This window comes from Arachis ipaensis, chromosome B3 (assembly GCF_059453495.1).
Source record: "Arachis ipaensis isolate K30076 ecotype BB chromosome B3, ASM5945349v1, whole genome shotgun sequence".
NCBI lineage: Eukaryota > Viridiplantae > Streptophyta > Magnoliopsida > Fabales > Fabaceae > Arachis > Arachis ipaensis.
Genome location: NC_142438.1, coordinates 138,075,461 through 138,102,611, shown reverse-complemented (window position 1 = coordinate 138,102,611; position 27,151 = coordinate 138,075,461). Strand labels below are relative to the sequence as shown.

At 27.7% G+C, this 27,151-nt stretch overlaps 2 protein-coding genes across 7 annotated transcripts; both read right to left on the bottom strand.

The window, feature by feature from the left end:
• LOC107631458 (uncharacterized) lies at positions 1–3,030 on the bottom strand. 3 transcript variants are annotated; one of them, XM_016334910.3, is made up of 7 exons: positions 2,632–3,030; positions 2,435–2,515; positions 2,112–2,288; positions 1,670–1,840; positions 1,252–1,464; positions 1,078–1,166; positions 1–904 (listed from the first exon to the last, which is right to left on the bottom strand). In XM_016334910.3, the coding sequence occupies exons 1-7, from the start codon at positions 2,729–2,731 to the stop codon at positions 218–220; spliced, it is 1,518 nt and encodes a 505-aa protein (XP_016190396.1). In that variant the 5' UTR covers positions 2,732–3,030; the 3' UTR covers positions 1–217. The 3 variants fall into 3 exon arrangements, with proteins under 3 accessions (XP_016190396.1, XP_016190397.1, XP_016190398.1); XM_016334911.3 differs by having other exon boundaries at positions 1–898; positions 2,632–3,013; XM_016334912.3 differs by having other exon boundaries at positions 1,252–1,446; positions 2,632–3,013.
• A 9,528-nt stretch (positions 3,031–12,558) lies between these two features.
• On the bottom strand, positions 12,559–17,426 carry LOC107631459 (putative alpha,alpha-trehalose-phosphate synthase [UDP-forming] 9). 4 transcript variants are annotated; one of them, XM_021119659.2, is made up of 5 exons: positions 17,138–17,426; positions 16,448–16,536; positions 13,769–15,798; positions 13,381–13,654; positions 12,559–13,286 (listed from the first exon to the last, which is right to left on the bottom strand). In XM_021119659.2, exons 3-5 carry the CDS (start codon positions 15,757–15,759, stop codon positions 12,963–12,965), a joined length of 2,589 nt encoding a protein of 862 aa, XP_020975318.1. In that variant the 5' UTR covers positions 15,760–15,798; positions 16,448–16,536; positions 17,138–17,426; the 3' UTR covers positions 12,559–12,962. The 4 variants fall into 4 exon arrangements, with proteins under 4 accessions (XP_020975318.1, XP_088364260.1, XP_016190401.1 ...); XM_088508134.1 differs by having other exon boundaries at positions 13,769–15,812; positions 17,138–17,269; XM_016334915.3 differs by lacking the exon at positions 16,448–16,536.
• Positions 17,427–27,151: the final 9,725 nt, after the last annotated feature.

Genomic DNA, 27,151 nt, shown 5'->3' with positions numbered 1-27,151 from the left:
AGAAGTAAAATGCAGAATCTATTGATCTAAAATAATACAGCAACCTAAATTTGGCAAAACTGAATAAAACAATTCACATCATAATGACCAGCTTCTCCTTGCTAAGATACATCTGAAAGAAATCATTATACTAACTACTTGATTTCTTCATTTTCCCTCTCCAATCAAAAGATGGATTGAGGCTTTGTTACTTCTAAAATTCCTAAATTGTATACACTCAATACCTGTGGGCATAACCCATGGAATTCACTCTAGACCGGATATTGTGATGTTCATATAGCGAGTCACCATAGTTCACAGGCTTTATTACCACAGACTCCTCCTTACCATCTTGTTCCTGCACCGCCCCGAACACTATCTCATTGGTCGTCTCGCGGCTTTGCTCGAAGTAAGTGTGAGGGGTCGATGACTGGTACTGATGACGATGATGATGTCTTTGTGGTTGTTGCTGCTGCTGCAGTTGCTGCTGCTGAAGATCACCGTCCCATCCATTGTAAAATGCTCTACTTTGCCTTAATTGCTGCATTTTCTCAGCGTCTTTAGACATGAAAGGGTATGTTTTTCGAGGGGTTGGGGTTCTCATGTCGATAGAAGGAGGCTCATCTCCATCAGGAATCACGAAACTTTCCTGTGCCGGCCAAGCTTGCTTTTGATGTTGCAGTGGGACCAGAGGTTGTCTTTGAAACTTGTAGCTTTGTGGTTTTCTTCTGAAAACAGGAAATATTCCTCCCATTATCTCCACCATTGATGCAGAGGCATTGGCAAGTAGCTTTCCAAGGGACCCAAAGAAGCCTTCCTCTTGCTTTTCAGGTTCGAATTCGGATGGAATCAAGGGAGGCCTCACAGATTTCATGGGCTGTTGAAAAGGACTAGGTGAAATGGAAGACATCACTTGAACCTGATCCTACAAAAAATATTGGTTTAACTTTAAGAACAACAATTTTAAATATCTGCCACATGTTAATCCATTGATGTTACTATCGACAGAGAACTATATCCATTAATGGCTAATCAAATTTCCCATATCATTCACATTTAGAATAGTGCACAAGGGAAAAGACAAGACTAAGTGCTCACATCCTGTGAACCAACAATTGTACCGAGTCTTCGCTGCAACAATGCCAGCATATAACCAAAGAAGACGGCCCCAACAAGCATTGCAATCCCTGCAACAATGACTGCAATCAGTCTATATTTGTAGTTAACAGCTAACAGAATTTTCTACAGGAGAACTTAAAGGATATACTTTACCAAGTGGGAATCCGCTACCATATTGATAGGCACAGTCATCAAAGTGAAGTTGAATTTCCCTGATCGCTCGGTTTCCTCTGTCTATGACGAGTAAGGAACAACTACTACCAACATAAACCACGTCAAAGTCATCAGAAAACTTAGCTTCTTCACTTGGTCCATCAACATGGCCCCCTCCACGAATCCATTTTCCTCCTGCAATTGTAGTAACCCCTGAATAGAAATGTTAATCCAATAAAAATTCCCGGCTCCGATTCCAATATAAAGTGTAACAGTTTTATAAGGGTGCAAACACACAAAAGATTCACAAATTTCTAGAATATCCAGACAACCAAAGTTTATATTTCTCATTTAGCCAATATGAAGACATTAAAACATTGACCCAAGAGGGAGTTTAGAAGATGAATGCTTATTCTACCTGAATCACTAATTTTCCTAATTGCCATGTTAGTAGTATCTGCAACATAGATATTCCCTCGGTCATCAACCGTTATCCCCTTCGGATGGTTCATCCTAGCCTCCCTGTGCTTTCCATCAACATGTCCAGTATAACCTTCCACAGAGCCCGCGACCAGCTTCGGTCTGCTATCTGCAGAATTGCCATGAACATGATCATTCTCAAATTAATGAAATATACACATCCAAGGAGTCTAACTGTCACACAGGATATTATATGGAAAAAAGATAAGTCCCACAGGTTACTGTTACACCTGAAAATGCAGTACAATCTCATGATACATATTCGTTAAGCTCATAATCTTACAAATGAGATATTCAGATGCACATTGGTTCCATTGCTTATCTCCATCGCAATTAAAACACTTTACAGCATAAGCAAACCCACATTTGGCAACACTTACACAAAGAAAGTGAAGATGAGATCCTGTAAAGGTTACTGTTGGAAGAATCCAGAATGAGAAGCTCCCCGTTGGGCAACAACTCAACAGAATAAGGCTCAATTCCAAGCTTGCTTCCATCAAACACTGTCTCCACATTGTAACCACTCTCAAACTTCATCATCGACCTGCTGGAAACCGCTGCAGCAAGCAAACGAAACAAAACATACATTCAATAAGAAAAAGCACACAAGCACACAAACATATTCAAAGTCTAACAAATCAACCACCACAAGAACACCAAAAAACACAACGTGGGCGATTGCTGAGCACAGATCCAAATTTACCCGTTTTTGTTGTTGCCTTGAGGGACCACACCCACTTGGTGAAAGCTGGCACAGCATTGGAGAGAAAACCAGTAACAATTTCTGAGGAATGAGAACAAGGGCATGAGGAAAAGTGAGCTAAAGAACACAACTTTGATCAAAATGGGAGCTGAAAAGTGAAAATTGCATGGCACCAAAAACTGATGAACTAAACTTACTAGCAGGGGAAGTAGTGGATGGTGCAGCTGAGACTGAGAAGGTTCCAAATAAGAGAAGCAAGAGAGTGAGACCAAGAAGAATCAAGAGATTCTTACCCATTGTAATCAAAACTGAAGTGAGTAATAATGTGTGGGAAAATGGAAGGTGTTTGTTTTAGCAATGGTGGTGAAGCTGCAACCCTAGCTCATCGGTGGTGGTGATGGTTTTAATTTGAAAAGCATAAATGAAACTGAAGGGGGTAATAAGAATAAAAAAGCAATCTTTTTTAATCTCTTGTTTGGTTTTGTATAATGGGGGTTTTGGGTTCTTAGCAGAAAGAGGAGGCAAAGCCAAAGACAGTGGGTTTTTGAGTGTGGAAAAGGGAAAGAGAGAAAGAGCGTTGAAAAGTGTTTGAAAATGAAAACATCGTTAACCACGGTGGATTGTTTTCTTTGTTTTTTTTTTTGCCCAAAAATAAAAATAAATAAATAAATACTTCTTTTTTTATTTTCGTTTGATGTAATTTCGTGTATTAGTTATTATTAATTTAATAGAGTACATTGCATATTATTTTTATTATCTTTTGTTCAATACAATACTCTTTTCAAACTTTAAATAGAATTTAATTTTGATACATTATTAATATAAAATAATTTTATATGTATATTTAATTATATAATATTATATTAAAAAATTATTTTTTACATTAACGGTATGAATAATTATAAAAATTTAATAAAATTAAATAATTGTATAAAATATTTTACGTTACTAGTACATTAAAATTATACTATTCTAAATATTGTCAACTTTTAATTATGTACTTCAATTTAAAAAATAATTATGTTAAGAAATTAAAAATAAAATTTATTAAAAAAATAATTTACTTAGTATTCATTAATATATTAAATAGAATTGATATACTTATTTATCTTTGTGTTTTGTGTTATATTTATTGTTTAAATTAAATTTAATTCAATTATTATTAAAAAATTAATTACCATTGCCTTAACTCTTGTTCTATTAAGATACTTATTCATGATCATGTTAAACGGAGAACAGAAGTATCAAAATTTTCTATAGTGAAAAAATTAATAAAATGATAAATTGAAAAGTTAATTATTTTTAAATTAAAATATTAAAATACATATTTGTTAGAAATTACAAAATTAATAATAATTAATTTTTATTTTATTATTTTATTAATTTTTTATTTTAAAAAATTTAAATTTCACACAAAAGTCTGCCTAATTTAGCTAAATAGCTTAATTAAATTTTTTTAAAAAAAATAGTTTAAAGAATAAATACTTATATTAAAAATAACTTATAAATAAGTTATTTTGTGTTTAGTTTTTTATGTTCTAAAAGTGTTTATTTAAAAAAAAAAGTAATAAAAAAAATTATTATAAGAGAAGTAATTTTTTTTAACTTCTCCATAAACACTAAAATAGTTTTTTAAAAAGGTACCATTTAATTTTAAAAATTGTACCGAATATTAATACTATACATTTTCATAAGTTAAAAGTAAAAAAAAAAAGGTTACTTAACCCTAATTATTACTCATTACTCCTTTTGTATTATAATATGTATCTCAAATTCTCAATAATATTTTTAAAAGTTTTAAATATTTGTTTTATTTTTTACAAAATTTAAAAAACAAAACATATATACTAATACTAAAAATAAAAAATAAAAAACAAAAACAAAAACTAATAATATCTTTAATTTATTATTATCCTGTTACTAATTATAAAACTATTATAATTTATTATTATATTATAGTTATAATACTATAATATAATAATCATAACATTTTCTCGTATAATTTCACATAAAAAATATAATAATTTATTTAAAATATTGTTTTAATGTTTTATGTTTATGTCAAGTCTTAATTTTATTCATTACATTTAAAATATTATATTTTAATAAAAAATTAAATAAATTTTAATAGATAAATGATAAATCACACAAATAAATCAAATAAAATTAATATTATATAAATATCTTAAAATAAAATAACTTACAAAATTACATGCATGCCCGATTTTATTTTTATGTAAATCGAATCAACTAAATTTTATTTACGGTTTTTTCAATGTAAATCGAATTTAGTTTATTCGATTTAATACTGATATAAATTATTGATATTTTTTATTTTTAAGTTAATTCTATATAACTTTAAAATACAAATGTCAATAAAAAATACCTCCTATTTGAATTTAAATAAAATATAAAAAAATCAAAATTAATAAGAATAGAAATTTAACTTTTGTGTTTTAGTTCAAATTTAGAAAATTTACATTTTTATAAACTTATGAATGTAAAACAGAACATTAAACGATTTCTAAAACTTTATTAAAAATTATCATTTCACTCATTAGTATTTATAAATTATTACCGAGACTTTTGATGTTAAAAATTAATATAAAATAGGCATTCCAAAGTGGTATAGGAGTTAAAATTTGAATTTTTTCAAAATTAGAAATAACAAATAGTTATACAATATATAATGACCAACTATATTTATACAATATGTCATTTGAAAAATAATTAAAATATTATATCACTTAAATTATCATTTAATTTATAAAATTAAGTATAAAACTTATATTTTGATGATTTTATGCTCTGAAAAATCTAAACTAAAAGTAACAGCATCAAAGTAATAAATTCTAATAATGATTTTTAATAAATTTTAAAAAATTGTTTAATGTTCCATCTTACATTCATGAGTTTATAAAAATGTATATTTTTTAGAATTTGAACTAAAATACAAAAGTTAGATTTTTATTCTTATTTTTTTTATTTTTTTACTTTAAATAAGAGATATTTTTTATTGACATTTATATTTTAAAGTTTAACTTAAAAGTTAAAAATATCAATAATCTATATCAGCATTAAATCGAATAAACTAAATTCGATTTATCATAAATTTAATATTGTCTCACTATTAATTAGTAACTATAAATAAAGAGAGTAAGCGGTAATTTAATTAGTTAAGTACAATTGAATCAAATAAGTCTTTTTGAAATAAATATTTAGTTTCTTGTGAATTTTCGAGTATTGTCGTATTCAACATTTGTTCAATTACTCTTTTACCTGCAAATGCAATGTAAACATTGGGTTCAGCAATAATAATATCGCCCAACATGTTGAAATTGGCGGTTGACTATTTCGAATTCTACTTAAAGAGGTTTAGTTCATTCCGAATTCTTGAGTTCGAAATGAAAGAGTTGTATTCGCTTTGACGGTTAAAAATAGATAACCGTTAACCAAATATTTTCAATCCATCTATTGTAAGTGTCAATATATTATTGGCTTCATTATCAACTTATTTATTCATCAAATAAATTTTAATAATTTCTTTTAACATAAATATTATTAACTTTTTTTAGGATGAAGAGAGTAAATTGGTTAAATAATCATATTTTCATTGTAAATGTACTAATAATGTTAACAATAAGACAACATACATTAAGCTTATTTAAATTTTTTTAAGACAAAAAAATAAATAAAACTTAACTCAAACATTACTAAAAACAGTGCTTGATCTGTGTCATCATCTTAGCATAAATTGGAGCATAGATTTTTATTGGTATCATGTTGTGTCTTTTTCTCTATGTTCTCTTCTGACAAACTGAAATGAATATAATTCACGCATTGGCCTCCATTATACACAACCTTGCATAGATGCATTATCCATTGGTTTCGTGGTCCATGCCATGCAACATTCAAAAGAATGAACAAATAAATGAATAATAATGGTACCCTCATTGTCTCTTGCTGTAACTAGTAGTGCTAACTTATTTAAAAAAAGTAAATATCGTTTTTGTCCCTAACGTTTGGGGTAAGTTTTAAAGTTGTCCCTAACGTTTTAATCGTCCTATTTAAGTCCATAACGTTTCAAAACTGACTCAATGTTGTCCTACCGTTAGGAATCCGTTAACAGAATTGACGGCAGGACAAAATTGAGACGATTTTAAAACGTTAGGGACTTAAATAGAACGAAAACGTTGGGGACAAAAATGATACATAGAAATAAATTTTAATTTTATCCTTCAATAATATCAATTTTTTACTATACATGGTATTCAATTATTTTTTAATCACATCTAAGTAAATTACACTTAATCATATTACTTTCATTTTAAATTAATTGATTTTTTTTATAATTTTACTCTTAAAGATTTTTAGTTATCATAAAATGTTTGTAGAATGATTAGTATATAAACTTGTAGAAAAGAAAAAAATAATATATATACAATAAAATATAAATTATACCTTTTGTCTCTAATGTATCAAAATTCTTTAAAATTATAAAAAAATAAATTTATTTAAAATGAAAGTAATGTGATTAAGTGTAATTTATTTAGATGTAATTGAAAAATAATTGAATACTATGTACAGTAAACAATTAATATTATTGAAAGATAAAATTAAATTAAAATTTATTTTTATGTATCGTTTTTGTCCCTAACTTTTTCGTCCTATTTAAGTCTCTAACGTTTCAAAATCGTCTCAATTTTGTTTCACCGTTAATTCTGTTAACGGATCCCTAATGGCAGGATAACATTGAATCAATTTTAAAATGTTAGGGACTTAAATAGGACGATTGAAACATTAGGGACAACTTTGAAACTTACCCCAAACGTTGGAGATAAGAACGATACTTTACTCTTTAAAAAAAATATTTATTTTATCACAATAGATTTTGCTGTGATTTTTATTTTAACATTTAAATCTTTTTTTAAAAAAAAAAACTTGTACACTAAGATATAAAACTTAGGTAATATGAATTTTACGTCGATCATATCCAATAATAAAAGTAAATGTGTGGATTAAATGTATAGAAAATAATTGTTAAAAATAGCATGATTCCAACTCTATCAAACATGCATATATAAGTGCATTCATGAGAGCAAGCTGGCAATGATGGCATGGCACGTGAAGAGACCGTAACATATCAACTTGGCATGGCATTGGATCCAATAACAGCAGGTTTTTTTAATAGAATTTGTGTATGCATAATGCTCCGAAAGGAAGAAAAACAAGAAAGAGCATCATCACAATTCACAAGGACAAAAGTGGCCAATTTTCTATTCCTTCATTAAACCCTAAACCGACAACAACAAAATAGTCTCCTTCATTCCCACTCTTCTAATAAAAGTGTTGTCTTTCTTAGATATAAACAGTGGAATCTTTAATTGGTAACTGGTGATCAGATTCATATGCAAGACAAGTAGGATAATAGTAATAATAAGTGTGTTTAATTTATGGATGTGTCAGGAAGCATTCATCATCTCTATAAAATCGTGAACATTTCTCATACTATCTAGAATAACCATTCGAGTACTAGGGATAATAAACATCTTCTCAAAAGGGTTTAGAGTTCTAATACCATGTCATGATACAACTCATCCCAAAAGCTTCAACTGATGAAAAAAGATAACACTAATAGTTATATCTCTAATACTCCCTAAACCTCCATTGTACACATTGTATAAATATTCTATTGGCTCCTCATACTTTTCTTTATTTTTTAATGTAACACTTTATTTAAAATTAGCAATTCTTAATTCTTATTATGGAACGACATAGATCCTCATCAAGTACAAATTAAGGCTTAAAAGTTATGCATTATGCAATGATTCTAATTTTCTAGTTTCCGTTAACTCCACTCACTTTTGTATTGTTATTATTTTTATTGTTGTTCATTTGAGTTCAAGTGCATATAATTCATGAAAACACGACAAAATGAATCTATCACTGGACACTAGACACTAGGTGTATAGCTTTTTATATTTATGGCTTTTGAGACATGTATACAGCCAAGAGATCCAGTTCATTATAGTAGAGACGAACTTAAAAGTGTCATCACTCAATTATTGTGTTGGTGAAATATTCATCTTATTGTTGTAGTGTCCTCTTGTCATCTTGTGACTATTTCAAAGAAAACATTCCATACCAATGGCCATGCCATTCCTTTTATTTTTTATTTTTTTATTTTTTGTTTTACTTTTTTCTTTCCCTTCTATGATTCCTTGCATGAATTTCAACGATGAGGTGATGGGTTCATTATTGCAATATTGGCTAGAGTTTTGGCATTTAATAATTCGGTGGCTCACATTCTCTTATAACCGAATTCTTCGTATAATCTTGCTTAAGTAGTAGACATGTTAAAAAAATTGTGGTAATTAATAATTCGATGTATTTTCACTTAATTTAAAATAAAGAAAATTAAGCTAATACTGCACAAATGAACCCCCCCCCCCCCAAACAAAAAAAAGAAAAAAGATAATGACAAAAATTGTATGACATTTGTTTTTTTTTTTTTCACAATATCTTTCGATTTGATAAATTAAGGGGTAATTTTGATTTGACTAAATTTTCATTTAACGGCTCTTGGCTATCAATTTTACGTGAAGTCGACTCCAACTGAATTTTCATCAATTTATAAATTTACTATTTTGTCATTTCCTTTTTTCTTTTTTTGGATTGGCGTCATTTCTTTCTTTTCGTGTCTCTTTTCAATCATCAATAAATAAAACTGTTGCAGCCTGTTTTTAGGTGATTTGCCAAAAAAGAATGAATAGAAAAAAAAGTTAATTACAAAACTAAAGCCCATTAGGTTACGTGGAAGGCCCATTATTAGGAAGGAGAGCCCAAAAGCCCAAACAACGTGGAAAGCTGAGATTGAGATACAGAGCCAACTCTACTGACTTGAACGTTCTTCATACCTTGGACAAATTATAAAAATTTGTCAGTGATACTAATTCTACTATATTGATATTTAATTCAGAATACGAATTACAAATTATTACTCGAATAACAGTGAGCAAAAATGAGTAAATATAGTAATTTTATCCGTAATAATATATGAAATTATAAATTTTAAAAAATTACGTTGACGTAGTCCAAATATTGTAGATTATTGCAAAAAGATTCACAAAGTCAAATGACCATTTTTTACAAAAAATTGTTGAGATAAAAGTTTTCATTGACCGAGGAGACTAAGCTCTTATAGACCAAAAAATAAAAAAGTCAAATATTAAGTTTTTTAGTTATTATTTTATATAAAAATTTTATTGATTTATTTAATTTATTATTATGTACAAGATTTTAATTTTTTACTAACAATTAGTTTTAGCATTCATTATTAAAAAATAAAAAAATTTAATATGTATACTTTATATTTAGTTAGGTATTAAGTCTATTGTACAAATAAAATTTTTTAATTTTTAAATTTATTATTTAAAAATATAATTATATATTAGTATAAAAAATTACATTAATAATTATAAAATTAACTCAAAATTTTTTTTTTACCAAAGATAGGAGATTTGAACCCGCAACCTCTTAATTGAGTATGGGGAGACTATGTCATTTGAACTATTACTCATTGGCAAATTAACTCAAATTTTGTTTCGGAACAATAACTAAATCTTATGTTTAATCATAGTATTGGTATTCTCTCCAAATTGTATGTAATAAATATGCGAAAAAAAAAATAAAAATATAAATTGAAAAGATAAATAATAAAAAATTAAAATTAAATAAAAAATAAAATTGAAAAAGCATCCATATGATAATAATTATATAATTTTTTTCTATGCGAATAATATTGCGAAATTACCTTTTTTAATTATATTTTATTACAAATTTAATACGTTTCTTATTTTATGAATTTATTTAAATTATATTATTTTATTAATATTATTTTTAAAGAGTGAAAAGAATAGAGAGAGAAAGAGAATGACAGACAAAGAAGAAAAAAAAGCATGAGAAAAAAAAAGGAAAGAATGGAATTTTTTAATTTTAGAAAAAAATATTTTATTTTAATTGTAATAAAAAAATGTCTTATGACACATTTTAGTTGTTTAATTAGTAATATAAAATATAAATTATAAGTTATAGAATGAGAAAGATAGAGAAAAATAGAGGAGAGAGATAAAGAAAAAGATAGAAAGAGAAAACTTATTAATTTTGAAAAAAATTTATCTCATATGACATATTTTAATTTTAATTTAATTTCCATTGTAATTAAAAATATCATATTATATATTTTAGTTGTAAAAATTATAATTAATCATTAATAATGATATATAAGAAAGATTAAGGGAGTGGGACAATAAAAAAATAAAACTTCTTAATTAAAAAAAATTAATTACAATAAAAGAATGACATATAATATATTTTAATTATAAAATTAATAATATATAATAAATAAGAGATTCAAATTGATCAAGTACTTCAAGCTTATAATGCTATCTATTTATACTAATTACTAAATTGATTTTGAATTTTAAAATAAGCTAGTTAAAACAACCAAAATCACTAGATGATTCTGTTAGAGAAAGATAAGTATAACTAAATAAATTTTATTTCTAGAAGAAAAAGATAAAATAACAAATAAAAATAAAATAAGAATTTAATATGTTCCGCAAGTTATTGGATAGAAGATGTCAATAATCCACAATTTAGATAAGTTCCGAAAGAAAGAAACAAAAAAACTAGTCAACCAAAAATCTTCTGAATTGCCACAAAGTTTCAAGAACTTGATAAGTGATATGGGTGGTAGCAAGATCACTCTGGTTATCGAAAAGACTCTTTATGACTCGGATTTGAATTCGCAATAAAACCGGCTTTCGACACTTTCACAGCAGGTCAAGAATAGTGGTTTCTTACTTCCCATAGAAGTAAAAAGTCTGGAGGACAAAAAAAGAAATAAAAGTGAAATTGTGTTCAACTCACGTTTTCTTCATTGCTAAAGAAAAGAATGGAAAAGCATAGAGCCAAACTACGCTGCCAATGGTTTCAATGCAGACTACATTCTTCATCCAGCAACGAGAACAAACTGAAAGAACCTCTCAGTAGATTCTGATGATTCTACAAGCAAGAAAAAGACAGCAAATACGTTTTGTTACTGTCTTGAATTTGAGGGTACAAGTCACGGAATGAGAGAAGGGGTTAACGAGAAAGAGAAAAGAATGATGAATATCAAGAGAAGAAAATGAGGCTGTTTGATGCAAAATGAAAAATAGGATTTCAACGATGATGAATTTGAAGTTTGATATTTTGGATAATCTCTCCAGAAACCTTTTAGAGAGGCTTAATTTAGAGACTTCAAACAACGTTGTGAATTCAAGCTCCAGTGCCAACCAAGAATGGGTTTCAAAAGAGGATTCTAAGAAGACTGTCAGTGGATTCTGGGTCCAAGAAAGAAACAAAAAAAAATCAGTCAACCAAAAATCTTCTGAATTGCTACAAAATTTTAAGAACTTGATAAGTTATATGGGTGGCAGAAAGATCACTCTGGTTATCGAAAAGACTCTCTATGACTCAGATTTAAAACCATAATAAAATCAGCTTTTGATACCGTCACAACAAGTCAAAAATAATGGTTTCTTGTTTTCCACAAAAAACTAAAAAATCTGGAAGAAAAAAAAAGAAATAAAAGTGAAATTAATCCAACCCTCACGCTAAAAATCACATAGTTGACTTTGGTTAAGTGCCATCATGCACAGAGGCACAGGAGCAAAAAAAGTAAGCACTGAGGTCAAATTAGTCAAAATTGCAACGCAAACAAACTAAAAAATGATGTTGCAACGCAAACAAACAAAAAAAATAATGTTATTTAAGTATGATCATTTCGAGCCGAAGAGAAATTATGTATCATAATTATTAAACTTTGATTTATTGTTTAATTTTGATTTTTCTTTAATTATAATTATTTTTATTCTAGTTTGCTAATTGCTGAACTTTGTCAATAAATTAGTAACGAGCTTTGTTAAGTTTTTCTTTTCTTTTTTTTTTTTTTCTGGATTGTTGATAAAATTCTCTCTATCATAATTGGAAGAATTAATGATTTGTTTTCACTGCTAGCTACAACTATACTATAAATTGATTAAATTCTGCAATTAACCAGTGTTTTTGAAGCAAAGATATATCAAACCCGATTGCCATTATATATTTGTAAGAAAAATATTGTAAACTATACAAGTTTTGGTGCACAACACCGATACACCATTCTAACAAAAAGCACAACTTAAGATCTCGGCGTCGTTGCACCAACAAATGTAACAATTGATGTTGTTACCAATTACCATTTACAGAAAAGAAGAATTTGTCAGGCCATCCATGAGACTCACTATTCAGAAAAAACCTATACCACCAGGAACCATGCAAGCAAGGAATATTAGAAGCCCGACAACAGCATGGTGCGGTTCGGTCATGTTAAGATTAAATAACCAAAACTTTTTCTCTGATTCAAAGCTGAAGAATCCTCCCAGGTAGAGCACTGAGCAGCACAACAAATCAACAAAGGTTGCCTTGCCCTACCTTCAAACTCTCAAATTGTGCTCTCGAAAGAAACTTGGAATTGCGCAAGATGCCTGGGTTTTGGATTGGATGAAGAAGCAAGACCCTGAAGTAACTTCACTACATCCAAAGTGTCGTCAAGAAAATACTTCGCCTTGCTCGGCTTCCTACCTACAGTGCAGGCAAAAATCTCTGGAGTCGCTGGTAATGACGGGCAGGATACTGACCTTAAAATGCTCTCAAACATGTCTTCATCAGACCTATCATCGCCAATGCACATAACAAAATCCGGTGGATTACCACCATTAAACATGGTTGATATAACCTTTTCGGCTACCAAACCTTTGCTTATTCCCTGCAGTGAGGATAGTAAAACATTGAAGTTAGTTCCAGATTCCTGCACAATTTAAATACAAGACCATAGGGAAGTAATTTCAAGAAAACATTACCTGTGGCTTAACTTCAACAATATGCTGGCCTCTCGTAACAACTGCTGGTTCATTTGCAAGTACACTTTCCAAGTGATCCAACAATTCCTTGGCTTGGCAGGAACCAAAATCCGGGTCTGCATCTTGATGATGCCACACCAAAGCACTTTCCTTAATTTCAATGCTGGAACCATCAGTTGCCTCTGTATACAACTGCATGACAGGTTCTGCTATGTTTTTCCAGTCAAGGTCTGCAGACAAGTGACTGCATTCCCATTCAGAATCTCTACTCCACCTGCATCCATTAAGAAGAACATATTAGTGGTTTAGCTTTATTTATTTTGCATTTCAATTTTTCTGAAATGGGGTTCAAAAGGTTCCCAATATCTGTAAGATTAAAATGATCGACCTTAAAAAGTAACCATGCTCAGCAGCAAGTCCCAGCAATTGGCATGAACTGAACCAATCACTCAGAGAATCTCTTCCCCTCCCACTAACAATGAAAACAATGTTCTTGGGATCACTAGACAGAGCGTTTAGCACAGATATGACTTCCGGGCTGGGGACTTTATTTATAGAAGAGTGTGGTACAACAGTACCATCATAATCAAGAAAGATGGCCCTTCTATTGGTTCGCTTGTAAGCTGAAACAACATGATCAATAGACAACTTCCTAAATCCAGGAGAAAGAGAAACAACTCTAAACCCTAGACCCAAGCCAATTCCCCAGCACCTTTTGGTGTAATGATCTTTGCAGGCTCTCTCCAAATCCTGCATAAAGCTGCGTGCCCAATATGCTACATCATGAGAACTGACATACCGATAGTGTTTCTCATGGCGCAATTGCTTCTCAGAATCATTCATTGTAAGGGCCAAGCTCAGAGCATCAGCAACAGCATCAATGTCCCAGGGATTGACCCTGATAGCCCCACTAAGAGAAGGTGAACAACCAATGAACTCAGACACAACAAGCATGCTTGTTCGAGGAGAATCAACTTTCCTACCCAATGCTTCATCTAGTTTAGCAGTTCGTTGCCTGCAGACAAGATATTTGTATGGGACAAGGTTCATGCCATCCCTTACTGCATTTACAATGCAACATTCAGCTACAGCATAATAAGCACTCTTCTCAAATCGAGGAACATGGCGGTCAATGAGTTTGACAGGCTGATATTCCTCTGATCCATAGGTATCATTAATCCTCTGGGCAATTAAATATGTTTCCTTCTTTGCTTCCTGAACATCCTTCCCTAAACCCCTCGCAGGATTTACAATTTGAACAAGGACAACTTTGCCCTGCATATCTGGATTCTCCTGCAGCAGATGCTCCACAGCTAGAAGTTTCAAACTGATGCCTTTAAAAATATCCATATCATCAACACCAACAATCACCTTCTTACCCTCAAACTCTTCCTGAATCTCTTTTAGTTTAGCAGATGTAGAAGGAAGATTTAATACAGATTCAAGCCTACCCATGTGAATGCCAACCGGCAAAATTTTGATAAATATAGTACGGCCAAAGTAATCAAGTCCTATATGTCCTCGCTTAGATTCATAGTCCAGACCTAGCATTCTGCTGCAGCAAGAAAGGAAGTGGCGTGCATAATCAAATGTATGAAAACCAATTAAATCAGCATTCAGAAGTCCCCTCAAAATTTCATCCCTTACAGGTAAAGTTCGATAAATTTCAGATGAAGGAAAAGGACTGTGCAAGAAGAATCCAAGTTTAACTCGATTATATCGCTTCCTCAAGAAAGTAGGCAAAACCATCAGGTGATAATCATGAACCCAGACAAAATCATCATCAGGATTGATTATTTCCATAACCTTGTCGGCAAATATTTTGTTTGCACAAACATAAGCCTGCCATAGTATGCGGTCAAAGCGATCACCATGATCTGGGCACACTGGTAGCATATAATGAAAGAGAGGCCAGAGCTGCTGCTTGCAAAACCCAAGATAGAACTTTTTCTGGAGATCATGCGATAGGAAGGTAGGTACACAATTGAAGTCATCCAGTAATCTCTGGGCAACTTCTTCCTGCTCACTGGCATCTATATCAACCTTAAGTGAACCCACATAAATTACCTCCGTATCAGAAGAAAAACCATCTTTCAATTGTAGTAAAATTGAATCCTCATCCCGACTGAAGCACCACTTAGAATTTTCTGCATCTCTTTTAGCATGCAATGGCAGCATGTTTGCGACAATGATCTTCCGCTCCCGGCAACCAGAGGAGCTAACATCTGAATCCCCATCATTAGCACCACAACTATCAAGGTCAGAGATAATTCCAGGAACAGTCATAATCCTTGGAAGAGCTCTTGGGGTGCGAGGAATATCCAGCAAATCTCCTCCAGAAGCTAAGTCAAAGAGATTAGCATATGATCTTGATGCCATGGCCAGTCAAGGAGTATCTTTCTTTTATGTCCTTCTCTCCTATCAAATCATAACTAAATAATAAATAAATAAATTACTTCTTTCTAGGGTCCCAAGAGAAAAGCAAGAGGCAAAGAAGCACACAAGTAAGTACTCTAGTGATCCAAACATGATAATGCCCAAAACAATTACTACAAAATACAATCCTCAGGGCATTCATGAACACTGTAATGATATAACTTCATGTAGATGAAGAAACATCCTCACTTTGCAAGTTTACCAGTTAGCTAGTTTTCATCTTTACCACTGACAGTCACTATTACCAGACAACCACTGTGGTTCAATTTTGTTCATGAGATATCCATTCACTCTAACATCACATCTTAACTCTTAAAACCATCACATAAGAAAGAGAAGATGAATTTAAAAATGATAACATCGTTTGTTCTTATCCATATGCACACACCACCTACATGAATAAAATTCTATTTCCCCCATAAATTTATTGTGTATAGAAATCATCTTTGCGACATTAACTCCACGGTTAAGAAAAATAAAACTAGTATAATTTTCAGCAGCCACAACCAAAGAGTTCAATCCACAAAATATAAAACCAACTTAATCTGTCTTCACAGTTTAAAATACGTGTGAAACAGAGAATAATGATAAACAGCCCTTCATTTCACATGATCTCAAATATGATAACCACCTTTCACAAAATACATAATGGTCCAAAAATCTCAATCCAAATCAAATCAAAAGAAACAATCACTTTATCATCTTCCCGTCTAGACCATTCTGCAAAAAAAAAAGTCACAAAACAGTGAACTTCAATGGATCATCAAAAAAGAGCACAAAAAGTTGAAAAACAAGATAAATAACTTGATCATGTGATGTGTATCCCAAAACCAGCACACACACAAAATAGCAGATTGGGGTTCGAAAAACGGTTAGATCCTTAAACGACGAAAAACACCGAATCAGCAGTTAGCACTTAGCAGTTCGAGATTCACAACCAGATTCAACCTAATAATCACCACGTTAATACGAGTAACTTCACTTCAAACGACGCCGTCGTTTTAACATCAACAACGATTCACACTCCATTTAACAACCAACCAACCAAGCAAGCAAAAGCAGAAGACGCAAACCCACTGAACCGGTAAACGATCAGCACCGTTTCGTTCCGGAGACGAAAATAACAAAACACACACAACAGAAAACCGTGTAACTGCCTAAACTTCACAGAACCATCACAACACACACACAAATAAATAAATAATTCAACACACAGATAGTAACGGATCACAGAAAGCAAAATCAAATTCCAAGTAAATAAATAAATAAATAAAAATGGAGATAGAGTCACAAGTCAAGTGTTCAGGACTCCGAGTCGAACCTTTCCGGCGATGGTGATGAAAAAGAAAGTTAGAGTCTGCGTTTTAGAGAGAGAGAGAGAGTGTGTTTGGAGAAAGGAAGAAAAAACGAGAACGGAAACTCTCGTAAGAGAGAGAGAGAGAGAGAGAGAGAGAGAGAGAGAGAGATTTTATAATTTTTTTTTTTATATTGCATGGGTCACTGTAAAATAAGGAACTCGATGAGTGGATGGATAGAGTTTTTTTTTCTTTAATTTTTCTTTTCAAATTTTTTATTTGAAAAACATTTTGTGTCTGATTGACAAGTTGGATAGAAATATGAACGGATAGGCTGCATGTGTGTCCATTTAGCAGCAAACTTCAACTGCAGTTTGCTTTTCTAACCATGGTTCACAATTCATCCGCTTTTACTGTTTTGCCCTTTTGGTTTCTAATCATAAATTTTTTTGAGTTGAATTCTTATCTTATTTTAATTTTATAATTAGATTTTTTTAGTATAAAAAATATTAAAATTAATTAAATATTTTTTTATAGGTGGAAGATATTTATAATTAAAAATTTAATTAAATTTTTTACTGCATTTATTTTAAAAAATATATTTTATTAATTTTAATATTTTTTAAATAAAAAAATCTAATTATAAAATTAAAAATAATATAAAAACTCAATTAAAAAATATATATATAAACCTAATTAAAAATTTAGTAAAGCTACAAAAACCAACAAAATAATTAAACCTTTTACAAATACTTAAAATAAGGTTTTATTATATATATATGATATAACAATAATTAATTATTCTTTATTTCATTCTTACTTTGTAATAGTTAAATACAATTGTTTTTCTCCATAACTATAGTTTATTGTGTTTTAAATATACATGCTAAGATATTTTAAAATTGTTATTACAATGAGAATCAATTTATCTGTTATAATGTAACTTTCAATGGCCAGATTATAACTTTTTGGCTCCAATTAAATTATGATATTTCCATAACACTAAAGCCTAAAAGTTGTCACGGCGTATTACATTCTTTTTAAAGCACCTTATATTATATTCTTTTTATATTAAAACATGTGTGTGTTTGGGTGTTTTAATTAAGGCAAGTGGGTTCCTTATCACCAAATGTGGTTGAAGTTGAATTATCTTATCCTCAATTTTCAAGTACATCCAGCACATTTCATTTTGTCAGACCAAGCACCTATGACCTAACTATTCTCACGCTTATACAAGGACTTTTACTCTTTAATAATAATATATATATTATTAAACACACACTTTCTCTCTATATGTTTAATAATATATTTTTTTAGACAAACCCTTAAAACTATAATAGCCCTTGGTCAATGATTAACCAATATTACACTAAATTTTTTATATTCTGCGATTTTTTTACTCATCTAAATTAGTAATGATTTGTATCATTTTTTTTACTACATCTCTATATTTCTCTTAATTTTTTTTTGCAGTGATTGAAATTATATTATTTTAAATTTTAACATTTGGATTAAATTTTAATTTAATTTTTAATATTTTAAATATTTAATTTATGTCTTAAAAAATTAAATAAATTTAATATTATTTTACTGTTAAATTTGATATTAATAATTAACAGAATGAGTAATATCAATATTAATAATATTACTAATTAAGTCATATCTCTTTTTATATATTAAAAAAATATCACCAAAATTTTTTTGTGACACTTTTTTTTTCTTTTTGCAAAATTTTAAATCTTAATTATTAATCATATATTAATGATCAAAATAATACTTTATTCATATAATAACTGTGTAATTTATTTTTTTTCCTTAGATATTTCTGCCATATACAGCATGTGTTGGTCCTTTTAATTATTGATTATTGTGGATTCCTCCTACTTAAATAATTGTCTAATCATCGGGGTCACGTTCGTACAACTTGCACATAATGGTGTTAGTTTCTAATTGCTCCATTTTTTTTATAAAATAAATAAATTTAAACCAAACAAATTATCTAATAATTAATTAACCGGGTTCGAAATATATTTATTATATCCCATCGGCAACCGGGTATTTATATAATTTATTCTATTATAAAAAATTTTTTTAATATATCAATATATTAATATTTTAATAAATTTTAACCGTTACTCTTAATTATATATATTATATATATTTTATAATTAAAATTAATAATTAAAAATTATTAAAATATATGATACACTTGAAAATTTTCGTATATTATAACTATGTCTAGTTATAAAATATTATTATTTCACACACGATATGAATGACCTTTCGAAATAATTCCGATTCTTGAACACATGAAAAGCCTTGGGCTACTTTTATAGTACTAGCAATTATCAATGAATAAAAACGTTAAATGTGACCCTTCATGGCTAAGATGCCTGAAGAATGTTAACAACTAACAAGCCCTTTTCTATTTTAGTTAAACAATCTTTTATCATCATAAATCAATATCACAACAACTAATCCTTATTAATTGTTGTAATTCCATTCCTACAAATAATAATAATAAATTTGGCAAAAATTTTTGCTTTATGTGTAAGAATGGAAATGTACTAGAATAATTTCACTCTTAATAAATTAGATCAGTAATAAATTTTATTGGTCTAAACTTATCCTATAATTTATTATAGACTATTTATTATTGAGTATTAGATCGGACCGGTTGATAAATCTAATTTAGTATAAAATATGTTAAAAAATTTAATAATTTCTAAAAGTAATAAAATAAAATAAAAAAATATTAAATATATTTAATTAAACTATTTCATAAATTTGAGTCTAACCTGTTAAAAAAATTTTAAGTTTTTAAAATAATTAAAACTTATTTTTTGTCAGTCCAGACCAATTTGGATAGGGTTTTTTCACCCGCACTCATGTGGCCCTTGACACTGCCTGCATGAAATGCATGCTGATTTAACAATGCAGCTGTATACTACTAGATACAGATAGATAGAGAGTATTAATTAATATGGTCCAATTATGGCTGCTGAAGATGGATAAGAGATTGATCCAAGTACTTTTTACCCAAAATATTCATTATTTCATACCAAACTCATCAGCACCATTCACCACTCATACTCATTGTTCATCAATGAAAGTCACATGTCACAGCCTATCTTAATTATTTAGGGTTTAGATAAGGCCTTTATTTTATTTTTTTAATTTTAGTTTAAACAAAAAAATAATTCAAAACAAAAATACCTATTCTAAATCAAAAATAATAATTTGCTGAAAAACATCACTAGACTTGGATCAGATCAATGATTAGGATTATTTATAGCTCTATATCTAATTATTTAATCTGTTACCTTATTTACTTTTTTAATTATCCAATCAAATTATACATACCAAAATCTTTAAAAAAAAAAATTAATTTTGTTAATTAAATTAACAATTTTAAATGTATATCCACTACTAAAATCATGCAAAAAGTGCAGAACGTTCAAACAATCCGTTTCACATACTCCCTTAGTTTGGAATAATAGAACTTAATTATATTATAAAAATATAACCCCAAACTTAATTAGCTCTATAGCTATATATGCCTAAAAGCCTAACACATCCAAATTAAATGACCAATGACAAAGGCAAGTAGGCAACCCAATTCATTATGAAAGATTTTTAGCATAGACAATAATTTATCATGTTATAGTAATGGCCTAATAGGATTCAGATAGCTTTTTTTTTTTTTTCTAAACAACAAAATTAGAATCAAAATAAATTTATATTTTATATTAATTTAATTTTAATGCACTATTTTCGATAAAATAAAATTTACTTATACATTTAATTATATATTATAATATTAATAAAAATAATTATTTTTTTACATTTGATACATAAATGATTATTGAAATAATATAAATGAATAATTGTATAAAATATTTTATGTGTTCAATACATAAAAAATAAACTCATTTTATATAAACATAAACATGCCTAGCAAATTTAAACCTACACCTAAGTAAATGAAAATTCGGTAATTGATTTGCCAATATACCGATTATTGTTGTTTTAAATAACTAGTGTATTTAATACTTATTCATTCATCATTTTATTTATTAAATAAATGTGTGTAATAATAAAAATATGATATTAATTAAAATGATAAGTGTTTTACATGCTAAATTGGGAGATTTTTAGCTCAATTTTCAAAAATATAAAAAACAAAATTATGAATATATACATGATGCTAAATAAAAGAAGTATTTCTAGCTCAAAAGATTGTATATAGTGTATCGTTATATCATATACTATCTTAAGTTCTTAACATCTCATAATTCAGTGATTTTGTGACCTTAAAATGACAAACAAATATTTGTCCCTTATAAAAAGCAGATGAATAAAAGTTACTTTTTTTTTTTCCAAATAAATATGCTATCTTTACCCCGAAAAAAATATATACTTCTTGTAAGGGCATTTGTGGTAATTATGTGCAAATAAAACAGAAAAGGGTTTAATACTTTAATGGGACGTTGGGCTACTTTGAAGTTTGAAAAGAAGACGAAGGGAGGAATGAATGAAGCGATGAGCTGGTAGCAAGTAAATGACAGCTAGCTAGTTAGCCTAGGGTGAAAAAAAAATAAAAATAAAAATAAAAAAGAAAGAAAATAAAAGAGGGCAAGGGATTGCAATTGGTAATTACAATGATGGAGGCTCTTGGAACGAGGGAAAAAAAAGAAGAGCTTGCACCTTTTTTTTTTTTATTCTTGTATATAGTATAAAAATAATTTTTTTATATTGATTTATTATAATAAATATTTAATAAAAAATAAAATTCTAAAATAAATAATTATAAAGTGACTTTGAGTGTTGGGTCATGGAGAGGCTGAGTCAGCTCCAACACACGCCATTTCCTAGCTGGCATTTGTGGATAAGTTCAGGCCACACGCCCCCTACCCTACACACTTTTTCCCATTTTTATTTTCACCTACCTTCTTTCCTCTCTTCCTGTTAAAACCTAAAAGAAAATTAAAAACAGAAATTCCTAACGCATGTTGGACTAGTTTTTTTTTGGTGACTCTATTGGACTAGTTTGAACTATCATTTTTTTTTTAAAAAATTAATAACTTTTATAAAAAATAAAAATAATTTTATGTTTGAATATTTTATTTAAAAAAATCTTTTTATTTATCAATTATATTTAGATAAAATAAGATAAAAATATTTTTTTATTTATTATATATAAATTATTTAAAAAAAATAAAAAAATGTAAATTATAATTTTTTTAAAAAAATTTGATTTTTTTAATGTTTTTAATTGTATTATTAAAAATTGACCAAACATATTAAAAAATAAAAAAAATTGAAAAAAATATTTTTTTATCGATTTAACGGTGTCTAAATAAATACATTAATTTTTAATATATTTTTTTATTATTTAATCAGTATAAATATTAAATTATTTTTAATAAATAAATTTTATTGCATATGTAAATTTTAAAAAATATGAGTATAAATTATATTAATTTATGTATATAAAATTCTAATAAATATAAGTATAAACTATATAATTTTTATATATAAAATATCTGTAAATATAAATACAAATTATTATTAATAAAATATAATAATAATTACTAGTCATATAACATTACTCAAATAAAAAAATAAATTATATTAGCCGCAAATTGTTTGGGATAATTGACATTCCGCTAATATTTGGTTTGATGTTATTTGCATCAAGAAGCTAATTCTCCTCATTTCACTGCGTATAGAAGGATTGTTTTAGAGTAATAATATAGTGAAAAAAAGTTGGGGTAAAAAATATATTGAAAAAATAAAAGCATCATATATAATGCATATTTTTTTTTTAACAATTCAGTTACAATTCGGTTAATTTCACTCCTTACCAAAAAATATTCCCTTGTTTTAAATATGATTTCTTCTGTGACTTAAATAATTAGGTAGCTCTTTTAGGTGGAACTACCAAATTATGGTTTTCCTTTCTCCTGTGTAGATAATATGTACCCATTAATCCATTAATAATGCCCAATATCCTAACTTCTGGATCATCTTATTTTAATCCCTTTTATATATAGTTAAAGGAAATGTCACCAATTGATTGATTACCTTACTACAAACATGCAAGTAGCTATTGTGCACCAACAACGTGCCAATTTTAATGCATTGGCATTCTATCCAAACAAAACCACAATAAGTGGCAAAGTGTCCATTCTCATAAATTTAAAGAATTTAATTAAGTCATTTATTAACAAGACAGAAAAAATAGATTTTTTTGTGAAATTAAAAAAATAAATTAAATACATAAAATATAAAATTATAATAAGATTTAAATTGTAAATTATCATATTTAGTACAAATTTTATAAAATTGATCAACTTATTTAATTATAATATTATAAATTATAAAAATTAAATCGAAATTGTAGCTATTATGTTATTAAAGTTATTATTAGTGAAAAATTTTTAATTTTTCATAAATATAATCATATATACATTAAAAATTTTGAGCTTTTTAACTTTGGATTTAGTTATCTTGTGCTTTAAGACACATTTTAAGAGGATAATAATAAAAAAAATTTAGCTAATATGTATCTTAAAGGTACGTGATAAGTTTATTATTAGTAAAATTTTTTAAATATTTTTATTTAATAAATATAAAATAAATATATTAAAAACTTAAATGTTTTATATTTTTAATAATTTTTTTTAATTTTATAATTTTAACATGTGTCCTAAATGCACAAATACACAAGATAGATAAATCTTAATAAAAAAATATTATATTTTGTATGTATTTAATGTACTAATACTAATAATAATAATAATAATAATAATAATAATAATAATAATAATAATAATAATAATAATAATAAATTTTAATAAAAAATTTATAATATTTTTAAAATATATTTTTTTTATTCTTAACTTATTTAAATTTTTTTATTAAGACTTTAATAATTATATTCGAAACATTTATTAGCAAAATTGTAAATTTAATGAACTCGTATGGTTAATATTTAAATTTGTCTTTAAAAAATTATTTATCTTTTAAATTAATTTTTAAAAAATTAAATTATTTATATTAGTCTCTAAAAGATATTACCATAAGTCAAATAAGTCCTTCTATTAAAAACGTTTGATTAGATAATAATGTGTTACATACATTAAATGACATATAACATAATGACATGACATGTTAATATTTTGGTTAATAATTTACGTTAATGACATCTGACATGCCATTTGTTATTTTAAAATTTGACATATCACAACTTTATATAAAATTAAATTAATTTCTCAAGTATACACATGAATTATTTTTAAATTTAAAAAATCAAAATGACTCATATGTATCTTTTAGAACTAATTTAACTTTATATAAATTTATGTCATATTACTGATACGACACATTAACCAATTATTTTGTGACATAATATTAACCGGACGGATCTACTCATATGGGTGTGGGAGCAAGTGTTTCCACTACAATTTAGAATTTTATTGAGTAGTATATAATAATAATATTTATTTGCCTCCACTAAATTATTAAATTTGACCCCATAATAATTTTTTATTCAACTTTCGACACTTGATAGCCAATTTGAAAACTTCATATTAGATGTCCATTATAATGATCAATTTTCAAATTTAAATAAGATTTGTGTTTTTTCTTAGAGATCGACTCGAAAGAATATTATCTATCCATTTGTGTTTCTTCTTTTAAAATTAGCTTTATTAGTTTTTTCATAATAACTACACTAATTGACTGAACTTTTCAACTATAAATATCATCAAAAGCTAATTTATATGAAAGTTGAGTTTTAAATGATTGTTTAACGACATATACAAAAAAAAGACATTTTAATTATATTATCAAGCTTCAAAATATGGAATATAAAAAATTAAATTTTAAATTATATGTTATTATTTAAATTACTATTTTAGTATTTTAATTTGTAATTAGATATTTTGAAACCTAATCATATTTTTACAATAACAAAATATAATTATAACAACAATTATGCTACGTATAAATAAAATAATCACTTGTACAGAATAAATCTTAAAATATAAATTTTGAAATACAAAATACATATTAAAAATAAGTTAAATTATATATATATATATATATATATATATATATTTATACACAAATTTATAATAGATAATTTGATAGCTAATTTTTTATGTAAACGTAATATTTTTATTATAAAAATTATTATAATATTATATATATTTTGCCCCACTATCAAAATTTTATGAATCCGTCAATGATATTAACTTGTAATATTATCATATTATGTGTCACTAAATGTGACATGTTATTTGATAAAAAAAATTGACTTATGATATATCTTCTGAGATTAATACGACTAATTTAATTTTGAAGGAACCAATTTAAAAGAGTAAACATCCTATCTTGTCCTTGTTCATTTTCACGAAGGACAAGGTGCCCCTTGTAAAAAATAAAAAGGGACATTTTATTTTATGACAATACGATAAGTTAAAAAATCTGATAAATAGTAATAAAAATTAGTTTTGTGAAGGGTTTTATTTGTAATTTATGAGAGTTTTAAATTTCTACAAACTATTAATAAGTTTATTTTTAAAAAATTTCTTCGCCAGTGGTGGTTAAGTGGAGAAAGACCATTGCTGAATGATGTCGCAGCAAAAAAAATAATTACAGTACGGATACTTAAAAAAAAAAGCATCGAATAAGAAATAAAATAATATAATATTAATATTGATGATATTTATATTAATGATAATGACAATAGAAGAGATAACGATAGTGATAAAGTATAATTACATAATAAAAATAGTAGAGATAGAAGTGATAATGATAAAGATAAAAAAAGTGGTAGTAGTAATAATTATAATTAATTATATTGTTGAAAATAATTTTGTGAGAGTTTAAAATTCTTACAAATTATAAATAAAGCTCTCATAAAACTAATTAAAGTTACTATTTGACGAATATTTTAACAAAAGAATCGTATTATTTTAAAATAAAAAAATTGAAGATTAAAGTGATATTTTTTTGGATAAAAGATATTTTATTTTTCGTAAAATTAGACAAAGACCAATTAAATCTTTATTTTTTACATAAATCTCTCGGATATGAATTTATATTTATCTATATACTTTGTTAGATATATAACAACATATATAAATAAAAGTTGGGAACTCATATTTTAACATACTTGCAGAATGAACATTCTCATACTATCTAGAATAACCATTTGAGTACTAGGGATAATAAACATTTTTTCAAAAGCTTAAAACTGATTTTGGAGTTCACCAAAGATCGAATTCTTGACTTTTCGTATCTAGCGCTTTAATACCATGTCATGATACCACTAATCCCAAAAATTTCAACTAATAAAAAAAGATAACACTGATAATTATATCTCTAATACTCCCAAAACCTCTATTATACATATTGTATAAATATTCTATTGACTCCTCATATTTTTCTATTTATTAATCTTCTTTTTAGTACTCTTAGTTTGATAATCGATGATGATGGCTGTAGAGAGGTTAGCTTAGTCCGAAACATAGTTGTTTAGTTTTTTGTTTTTGGTTTTTTGTTTTTTCTGGGGCCTAGGCCTCGTTTTTCTACCCAATAAAAAATATTAATCCTTAATTCTTATATATCGATGGCGTCACGGTAATTAAGAGCAACATGGAGCCTATTGTGTCAAAATAATTTCCCTGAGGTTCACCAAACTCACTAATTTCCTAACATTATTATAAGTAAAAATAAAAAATAAATAAAAACAGGGCGTTCATTTTTAGCGCATTCATCCATTCGTTCTAGCCTAGGCACTTACCCCATTTTCCTCGTCACACCAAGTCTACTTCATCCAGCGAACCCACGCGCCGTGTGTTTACGTGCTCACGCGCATCACCATCAAACACGAGCCCAAGCGAGTGGGGCCCAGTCACCATCAAACCCAACCCACGTGACCAGCACGTGATATGAATGCCTTCATGCATCTCAATTCTCAAATCTCAATTTCATATTCTTTCTCATGATTGAAAATGAAATATAGAAGA